This window comes from Syzygium oleosum, unplaced genomic scaffold, assembly GCF_021117445.2.
Source record: "Syzygium oleosum isolate NSW1041296 unplaced genomic scaffold, Sole_v2.1 Sole_v2.60, whole genome shotgun sequence".
Lineage (NCBI taxonomy): Eukaryota > Viridiplantae > Streptophyta > Magnoliopsida > Myrtales > Myrtaceae > Syzygium > Syzygium oleosum.
Window position 1 is genome coordinate 247463 of NW_026607544.1, and position 10620 is coordinate 258082.

The window sequence follows — 10620 nt, forward strand, 5'->3', positions numbered from 1 at the left end:
CGTAGGGGCAGCAACAAGGCATTGCGACAGCAGATTAGCAACTTGTTGGGTCAGGGACAGGAGGCCTGGCGGGCTCGTCAGGGCAGCAGCAAGGCGTCGCGACGTCGAGGAAGCAGAATAGCAGCAATGTGAAGGGGCTCGGCTTCGACGGGAAGGGTGCGGCTCGGTCACCCAGATCAGGACAGTAGGTCGTCTCATTAGGGTAGCAGGGCTCGGACTGGACAGCAGCTCAGCACTCTTTGATGACTCGGGAGAGCAGAGCACGTCGGGGACCTCGTTGTTGCGGTGGTTGGCGGCTTGGACAGCAGCAGCTCGCCTGGGGCGAGCACAACTCATTGAGGCAGCAGACATGAAGGGTCGGCAAGGCAGCAGAGACGGGAGGGTGTCATAGGCGCCAGGGGGGGAGGGATATGGCGGCCGTCAAGGTTGGCTGTGATCTCTCCCTCTCTCTTTTCTCTCTTCCTCACGTGTATCACTTGTGTATTCTCTGAATAATGATCGCTTCCCCCACAGGAATCAGATACAACTATGTTTATATATTGCATAACACTAAGTCTTGTGGGCTTAGATTGAGCCTTAATCTGGGCTCTATTAATCTCAAGGGTTTTTCTACTTGATTTTTCAATAAGGTTAAGCTCAAATTAGGCCAAACGAGGCCCCTTTTTCTTGTGTATTCGGCCATTATTCCCTTAATGCTGGCCAAATTTTGCTTGATGTGCGGGCTAGGTCCGCGTGACTGATTTGAGTCTGTTCACCAATGCCGGTCCAATGCATAATACAATTAAACTATATAATCCTAAACTATATGTTATGTAATTCAACTATAATATTTTTGTTTAGGGGTTAAAGGTTAATCCTTAATTTCTATGCAATTAATTATTGAATAATCAGTCAAAATTTTAGGTGTCAACGATATCGGACTGATCAAGTCGAGAAATTTTTCGAGATGATGGGTGGGCGAAAAGAGCAAGTTAAGCTTCTCCTTACAAGCTTAAAACAGTTAATACCGTATGGTAGGATACGCACCAAAACAATGGGCGACGCAAAGTATATCTAATCAAATGGAGATTTCTTCTAATACGCAATATTTATTTCGTTTAAAAGGTATGTGTGAGCGCATAGGAAAGACTGTAATCCTTCTTCGAGTTTGTCATATTTTCCTCCATCCCTAATTGAAATAAATTTCTTAACAATGGGGGCATCGTTCACGTTTATATTTAATTAAATTTGCATATCAATGATGTCCATAGTTTGTAACTTGCCACTTCGATGTTAACCGACACCAAACAATGGACATAGTAATACAACATCCTTTTATTCTCGGTTTGCAATAGTTATAATTCAAACCGTTTAAATGATGATGATGACATACTCAATTTGTATACTCCTAATTGTCATCGAGTATATCTATTAATAACTTTGGTTGAACTGTATCCATCTTAGGAGCAGCCATTCGAACCAAAACCTAGCCTTCCTCCGGCAACATCGTACACGACTTCAAACGTTTTCTGCTGCACATTACCGTAAACGCCCAGATCACTATCATCACCATTCGCTGCAAACGCGAGGCAAACTTGAGAGGCCTTTGCGACGTATAATATCCCGTTAGGGACCAAATTGACGTTGACTCCCCCGGCAAAAGAGAATGTTATTGTTGGGACAGTGACCGTGCTCTCTTTGCTGAAGTCGTAGCAAGTATCGAGAATAGAAAGTGCTGGCGCCATCGTGTAATTCGCCATCGCTTTCCTGAATGCGCTTCTCAAGGCACTATAAGCTGTCGGAGGCAATCGGGTAATGACAGTTCCCGAGTCGATGATGGCGCCTCCGCTTGAAAAAACTGTCGATGGTATTGATAGACGATTCCCTCCGACACTGATTCCTACGATACTTATTCCATAGAATTGCGAGCTTTGTGGGACCGTTGATAACGGCGTGAAGCTGACCGAGCTTGATGCTCCGCCATCTTTGCCGAAAGTCAAGTGTCCGGTGGAACTAGTGGAAGAGGGCAAGCAGTAGGAGAAATACTTGCCATATTTGGCTGCGGTTTGTTCCACGATGGAGATCTTGTCATCCGAGAGTCCAATCAACCCTGCGGCTCTGCCAAAGAGGCCTTGGTTGTTCTCGCCGCAGCCGAATTCGAAATTGTCGATCACCTCCGTTGGTGATATTGTCAACTTCTCGGTTGCAAAGAAGCCGACTGAAGATGATTGGTCGCCGTACTGGATGCCATAGAGACAGGTCGATCTGGAGCATCCTGAAGTAACTACAGATCCAAGAGCAAAACACATTACTTGCATTAGTTCTAGTTATTCTTGTGATGATTTCTAACTTAAAGAAACCGAGATTCCTCATCTATGCTTGAAGAACATTCTAGTAAGACATCATAAATGTTAAGTATCTCAAATGTGGTTGACTATTACCGATGGAACCAAGTTGTGAGCATGATGTCGAGGAGCACGAGATATTAGCATAGGATGACGATTGAGACGGGTCAAAGATCGGGTTGGACTGAGTGTAGCAAGATTTCACGCACGGCTGGCACTGGGTCCACGTGAGAGGGCTGCCGGTGTCGAAAATGAGAGTGAGGTCCTTTTTTGGCGTGCCGAGGCCTATTGTAACTATGTAATTGCCGGTGCCCAAGGTGATGCCAGACTTTGCCGGAAGACTGGCCGCTGCCGAAGCTTTTAGGCCATCGCTGCCGTTGGAGGATCGGGACTGAATCCACTTGACCCTTGACTCATCTTGAAGCAGGGTTTCAGTGTGATTTAAAGGATTGTGGCCTTGAACAAGCTGAGAGCATGGGCCGTGCTTGTGATATACTTCCAAGGTCGACTTTCGTTTGCTAGCTAAAAGCATGTCATGTGAGAGCAAGAGATTATGTGAGCAAGCTAATAATGTATTGGCAAAAAAAAAAGATTGTTCTATTTTTCCAGTCAACAAAGACTTGGGTTCAGCGTGGTCAACTCTTAAAATCATTGGTTTGACCGTGGAATAAAAAGTTAAGACCTCCATTCTCACTCTTCCCATTCCTTTTTTTTTTTAAATTATTTTCTCTTTTTCTAACCATAGTATTTCCATTGGATCAAAAGACTTAGCTTTTTTAATGGGACAAATCAATATGGAACTTGAACTATTCGGCGCGTGCTACTATGATAGAGACGGATCACCTGCCTATACGCCTTCTTCTCTAATCACCCTCTTTCCTCCTCATTTCCTCATTAATGTAATTATAATTATATGGAAAACACGAAGAAGAATCCATGGTAACTCACAGGTGAGAGGCAAGAGTTCCTATGACTAAGCGGAGAGCAGTATACTTTCCCTCCGAACTACGGTTCGGGTTCGAGTTTGGTCATTCACGGCGCTGAATTCGACCAATCTCGTTCATGCTCGAGTTTGTTCATGATATCAGAAAATCACTTTTTTACTGGACATAAGTACGCTACGTATCCACATGTAAACCGATTTATCGAACGATAGAGAATACTGTGGTAATAGACTACTACCCAGGGCGATTTTCCATTTTACATGTTGAGAGGGAGAGAGAGAGAGAGACCTTTGGTAGTGGAAGGTGAGCAAGAAGGAGAAGGCAATAGAGAGCTAACTGATACAGTGTGGCTTGCAATCTTCCCTTCTACTCCATAAGTATAACCTTGGTGCATGGAGCAGATCATGAGGACGTGGAGGGAGAGTAAGAGGAGAGCTCTCTTAGACGCACAGAAGAATGAGCCCTCCATCAATCTGAAAGAGAGAGGAAGAGAAAATTGAAGTGCTTTTCCAAAATTTTGCCAATATGCTCTCTCGTTTAGCCTTTTTATATAGAGTTTCTCGGGCGGCAACCATGCACAGGATTATAAGGCCATACACGTCATCCTTCCTTAGATTAATTACTTTTATTCCGTCAATTCGGTTATATTTTGTTTAATTCTAACTAGTGATTGAAGGGACGAGCCACCATCCTCCACTCAACTTTGCTTTTGTTAATGCACAACGACTATTGAGCATAAGAGCCGGTCTAATATGCGAAGAGATATGGCAAGTTATTCTTCAACCTGATGGGAAGGAGTCCAATCATACTTCCGATTAGTGGGTCAGTGATAACTCGTATGCAAATTTAGCGGAAGTTAATTATTAATGATGTCCATGTAATTCACTAATCTGAGGTATGATTGGAGTGAGTTTTCCCAAATAGGATCATAGGAGAATGTGGCTCAAAAGAAAATAAAAGGAAAAAGAACTATGTACATATCTTGATTGATACATTATGTTAGAGAGTCATTTAATAATGCCTATAAATAGGATCGTGTATTATTTTTCAAGATAGATCGAAATATACAGAAATTCTACAATTTCTTTCTTTTGCATTATTTCTTATCTACTGTGATGTGCACATAATAAGTGTAACGAGATGAGAGCGCATTGTTGTACAAATAACCAATGTAGTCTTAAACTTATTATATGACTGCCAATTTAGTCCTAAACCTTTTGACAACTTGTTAATTTAGTCCTAAATCTTTTAATTGTACCAATTTAATCCTAAACCTTTTGACAATTAACCAATACAGTCCTTCTGGCTAATTATCCAAATAATAAATTTATGACTAAATTGGCAAATTTTCAAAAGCTTTAGGACTAAATTGACACAATTGAAAGATTTATGGCTAAATTGGTAAATCGTTAAAATATTTAAGACTGAATTGGCCGCTGTACAATAGGTTTAGGACTTTTTGGACTATTATTGCTCATTATTTGTGTATGAGGTTATGCCAACTATTAATCAATATTTTTTTTTATCCGAAACCATTGATCAAGTTAGAGCACCAAATCTAGCAATGTGATTTATGACTTTAAAAGAGAAAGAAAAAAGAAGAGTATCCAATCTGGGTTGTGGCACATCTCCCGGGATCTACGGAAGGGGCTTTTGCTTTTGTGTGCCGCGATTCTGAAGGGAGATTGATCGAAGGAGTTGCGCAACCAATCCGAGTGTCCTCCGCCCTTCACTCTGAAACCCTTGCTTGTCTCCACGCTCTTCGACACTTTGCTAGCCGATTTGGACAGAAATTTGTGCTGGAAACTGATAGCTCCACCTTGATAAGCTTCTTACAAGATTCCTCTCTCTGCTCGTGGGACGTTGAGCCCCTTATCACAGAATGCTTAGGCTTCATGGCCCTTTTTGAGAGTCTTGAGTTCGCCTACTGCCCGCTAGATTCAAACAGATTAGCAGATTGAGTTGTAAAGGCCTCAAGAGTTAAGGCTCTTCCACGTTATTGGGTTTCTTACCCACCACCCCCTCTATGGGAGTTCCTGTATTTTGATGCCCCTTTCTCTAGAGGGCTAGTTGTTAAATGAAATGATAAGTCTCTGTTATGTCCAAAAAAAAAAAATTTGGGTTGTGACACAGATCACTCGTTTCAGCCCATCCCCATCGATGGGGGGATTGCTAGAAAAACACAAGTGACGCTGTGCCTCTACCGACAAGGGAATCGTCATTGAATCTAATACAATCTCTATCTCGATTTTATGGAAGAAGGTATGAATTTTCCCTTTGACTATTGGCCTAATATTTATTATCTTTGGTAAGTCAATTTCAATGTCCATTGAATTTCAATGTCCATTGTTAATGATCTCCTGACTTTTGCTACAATTACCGATAGGTTGTGTAAAATCTTCATTCAGAGTGGTTGATCTTCAAATCTCATGGCGAGGTCTCCGGTTAAAGTTTCGGTACTCGCTCCTGGATTGCTTCCGAGTTCACATGAACTTTCTTTTGGGGATGATAGTTAAGGAGTCATTCTCGGAAGATGTCAAGGACGCATTAAGTTTGCTCGATGAGTTGATTTTTGTTTGGTGTTGGCAAAGGGTGCTTATATTCCATGGCTATATTAGTTGGATGTCGTACGTCGTGGGACAAGCAAGCTTCATTACTTGACTCATTGGAAGAGGGCATCCACATGATTCCCCATAGGAGAAGTCAGAGTCAAGTTGTTTTCAGTAGGGGAGAATGATGAAGAACCACAATGACACCCACATTACACTTTTAATTAATTTCTTATTTATTGCATTTTTTTCTTCTCATTTTTAATTACATACACCCCTAACACCTTGAATTGACTCCATTATCCAGCACTTTAGCATTTTTTTGGAACAGTTAAAATTTTGCCTACGCTACCAAGACTAAGATTAAATGTGGGGATGCACTCTTAATTTGAGCTTAGTTCTTAACTTTTTTTTCCTTCTTTTGGTTTGGTTTCTTTTTTTTCCCCATTTGGGACTAGTGTCTCTCTTTTTCAAAAAAAAAAAAAGTCTATTTGCAGATAGCCAATTATTATTATGTTAAAGAGTTGTATTATTTCTTTTCTTTTTTTATATACTAAGGAAATCATATTCTAAAAATAACCAAAGTACTAATAAGAGTAAAAAGGATTGATCTACTAGTTTTAATAAATGTTTAGAATTTTTAATGTACTTAATTTGTCAAATTGTTATTTTTGAATATATCTTATAAAATATCGTGTAATGATGGCATGAAAAATAAATAAAAATTGGACCATTTGAATCATCAAACAAGATGAAATATGAGCAGTTAAAACATATTAAAGTTATAATTAAACCATTGCATTCATTAAAACTAGTAGGTCGATCCATTTTACTCTTACTGGTGCTTAGGTTATTTTTGGAACAATGGTCTCCTAGTTCGAAAAAAGAAGAAATATACAACTCATTACACAGTAACTAATTGGTTATCTGTCAAAGAAACTTATATATTTTTTTTAAAAGAGCGACACCGTTCCTAAATGTGAAAAAAAGAAGAAGATATAAGTTTAATTCAAGAGTGGACCCTACATCTGATCTTAGTCTTTGTTGTTTGGATAGAATTGTAACTGGAAATTTTTTAAGTTTCAAAAAAGTGAAACCCGCGAAGGATAATGTGGTCAATTTAATATGATATGGTTATATATAGTGAAAAATTGGGAGTGAAAAAAGCATGGGCTTATTTATATTATCTCATTAAGTTTTGCTCGCTAATGTTCCATTAAGAAACTGGGTTTACCGATTACACTATTTGTATAGCGGTTAATGCATTTCTTTAGTTAGCTTTAATTATGAATTGATAATGAGATTATTAAGTTATTGCCAAATTTTGGCGTTTCTTGCTATCCCATTTTTCTCCCCTTTCTAGCAATCTCAATCGTGTTTTGCTACCGCTTTCATCCCGAAATAGTTTGCGGTTTCTTGCTATCCTATTTTTCTTCCCTTTCTACGATTCTAAATCCAATCTTGTCCGTCTTTTGTTATGTGCGTCCATTTTGCATTAGTTTCAATTTACAATAACGACGAGTTTTCTCACAAGTTTGAAGATGTGAAAATTCATAGTTGCTTAAGGTAGCCTAAGTAAAGAGGAATTTTTAATTAACGGAATGATTAGAGATAATGAACTCTTAAATGTGCTTGACAAATTCGATTCGTGGGAGTACAATTATATATGTTGATTTTTGGATCCTACTTTAAATGTCGTCGATCTTAGGTGCCGGTGGGGCACGAATTAAACAGAAAACCTTAGAGAAAAACAAAAACAGGATACAATTAGAAATAAAGGAGTGGCATCAAGTGGGAATGGTCTGAAGGTCATGTCAAGGAAAGTCTTTGTCGCAGGCGACGTAAAACCCCCGTCAAAGTTATTTCCGTACGTGTTCGAGCCGGTGCTGGATCACCGACTTGATGTAAATATATAAAAAATAAATAATTTAAAAAATATTTTCGTAAAAATGATCATATATATTGTTTGAAATAATTAGTCAATGAAAGATATTTTTGTTATCAATAATAATCCATGTTTAAACATTTTTGTGAATGATTAAAATATTTCTTGTTCTTTCGTGTTTGTAAGCGATATAATCCATCATTTTTAGAAAAATATTTTTTTAAATCATTTATTTTCTGCGAAAATAAATAGCTTTTATATTTGCTTGGTAGGGAAATATTATGTCATCTTTTGACTGAACGACAAACTTGTGTGTGGCCTGCTAAAAACGTGTAGGGACAGCAGGTCGCTTATTAGTAAGAACAGCTTGATTGATTTTGTCGCTTGCTCGTTTGGAGCCATTAATTCATTTTTTTCGAAATAAACGCATCCTTAATATTTTCATATTTGCTTGATAGGAAAATTCTATATTGACGGTTGACTGAACGACAATTTTCATGCACGGTGTGCTAAAAACGTGTGGGGACGGCGGCATGTAGTTGTGCTTTATCAGTAAGAACAGCTTGATTGAATCTCTCTCTCTCTCTCTCTCTTTTGGAGCCATTAGGTGCATAACACATCAACGACTTTGGAATCATGTCACTTGGAGCCATTAGCTGTATAACACATCGATGACTTTGGAATCCTCTCTCTCTCTCTCTCTCTCTCTCTCTCTGAATCATTCATTTGTTCATTCTGAACTTATTTTACCCAAAAAACAACCATGACACTATTTGGTTCAAGTAATACAATATTATTACACTGTTTGGTTTTAAGAATGACATATGCGCATAACGGCAAATTGCGTTAGAATTCCCAAAATGTCCATATAATCAAAATCAGAGAGAGTATAGTCATTTTCATTTTAAATAGTCAATCATGATTGATTAGTTTGCTACCCCATATATTATTAGAAGTATAATATATCAGATCAAATATTTATTTATATCTTACTAATTTTATTTGTGATAATAACAAAAAGTTAAGCACATAAAGTGCAATAACATTTAAATAAATATTGTACTATGCTAGTTGTCACTTTAATAGGCAATCATCAGTGCAATATCTCCCATCTATACTATCAAGACATTACAATTTAACAAACAAACAAATAAATAATTAATATCATGAGGATTTAATTCATATCCTATACCCAACAAAATAATTGAGATAATATTGCAAAATGAAGCTCCTTCGTGGTGTCTTTATCTTTAGCATACCATGCATTAGACTTGTCAAACGGATGGGTCATGTCATAAATGGTTCGACCCAAATTGACTTATTAACCCATTTATATATAATGTAAATTTCTCGATCCATACCTAACCCGACCTATATTGTTAAAACGTTTTTATATTTAACTTAATTTAGGATAACTTGTTTCTTATGATTTTTTTTTAAAAAAAATTGTATTGCTAAAACACTTCCACGAAAAACAAATCTAGTGGACGATTTTTATAATTTTTTATATTTTATATTTGCTTTTTTTCTTTCTTTTCCTTTTTTTTTCTAGAAATCCGACCAGATATCCTTCTTCCTCCGGCTTTCGGCCAATGACCGACGGATGGTGGCGACCAGTGATCGACGACCGGGCCATTGCCGGCCGGTCGAGGTGGAGAAATAAGGAAAAAAAAAGAAAAGAAAATAAATATTATTAAAAAAATTCGCGGTCCTCACCTATTGTTGGCGAGGGTTGGCTAGCCCTCGCCGGATTTCGTATAAGATAAAAGGAAAATAAAAAATTTAAAAAATTATAAAAAGTCACAAAATTAAAAAATCAGAAAACTTGTTTATGACTCACATAACATAGTTAGGTAATCTATTTAGGGAAAATTTCATTTTGGTACCCAAAGTGGGGGTCTTTTCTCAATTTGGTACCCAAAGTGGACATAGTCTCAAATTGGTACCCAAAGTGCTCATTCAGTCTCAATTTGGTACCTGGGTTCGCCGGGCGGTCAAATGCTCACCGGCCGATAAGAAATTTACTGTTCCGGCTACCGGAACAGTATTTTTTTAATTTTTAATTTTTTTTCTTTTTTCCTTTTTCTGTTTTTTTCTTTTCCTTTTCCTTTTCTTTTTTTTTTCCTCCCTTCCCTCCACCGGCTACTGTGGCCGGCGGAGGTCGTCGACGTCGGGCGAGGGCCGACCCTCGCCGAATCTGGCGAGGGTCACCCTCGCCTGCATCGGGCGAGGGCCGACCCTTGTCGGACCTTCTTCCTCCGTTCCAAACCCTCGGAAGGAAACCGCTGTGCAGAAGGAGAAGTCATCATTCCGGTGCGGACATGGACTCGTACTTCATCGACCGCAAGGCCGTCCAGGTCGAGGATGTCTTCCTCGACTTCTTCAAGAGGTAACCCCTTCCCCTTCCCCATCTCCCTTTCGATGGAAACGGCCTTTGCTTGCGTCTGTCAACTCACAATGAGGGAACAACATTGCGCAGCTTTACGCTGGATTCGAACTCGAGGGGACCTCCTTACTACTCGGCGGAGATCGATGCGATGAAGGCCAGCGAGTCCAGCACCATCTTCATCGACTTCTCCCTCGCCCTCGCTCGATGCAGGCGAGGGCGACCCTCGCCAGCCCAGGCGAGGGCTGCCCTCGCCCGACGTCGGCGAGGGTCGGTCCTCGGCCGCCCAGGAGAGGGCAGCCCTCGCCCAACGCAGGCGAGAGCGACCCTCGCTAGCCCGGGCGAGGACCGCCCTCGCCCAACACAGGCGAGGGCGACCCTCGCAAGATCCGGCGAGGGCAACCCTTGCCCTCGTCGGATCTGGCAAGGGCTGGCCCTCGCCTAGGTGGGCGAGGGCCGCCCTCGCCCGACACCAGCGACCTCCGCCGGCCACGACTATGGCCGGCGGAGGGAAGAGAGGCAAAAAAAAACG

General features: G+C 40.2%; 1 protein-coding gene across 1 annotated transcript; it reads right to left on the minus strand.

Moving 5' to 3' along the window:
- Nucleotides 1-1293: 1293 nt before the first annotated feature.
- On the minus strand, nucleotides 1294-3774 carry LOC130137100 (aspartyl protease family protein At5g10770-like). Its single transcript, XM_056307845.1, has 3 exons — nucleotides 3557-3774; nucleotides 2421-2846; nucleotides 1294-2263 (listed from the first exon to the last, which is right to left on the minus strand). Exons 1-3 carry the CDS (start codon nucleotides 3735-3737, stop codon nucleotides 1440-1442), a joined length of 1431 nt encoding a protein of 476 aa, XP_056163820.1. The 5' UTR covers nucleotides 3738-3774; the 3' UTR covers nucleotides 1294-1439.
- Nucleotides 3775-10620: the final 6846 nt, after the last annotated feature.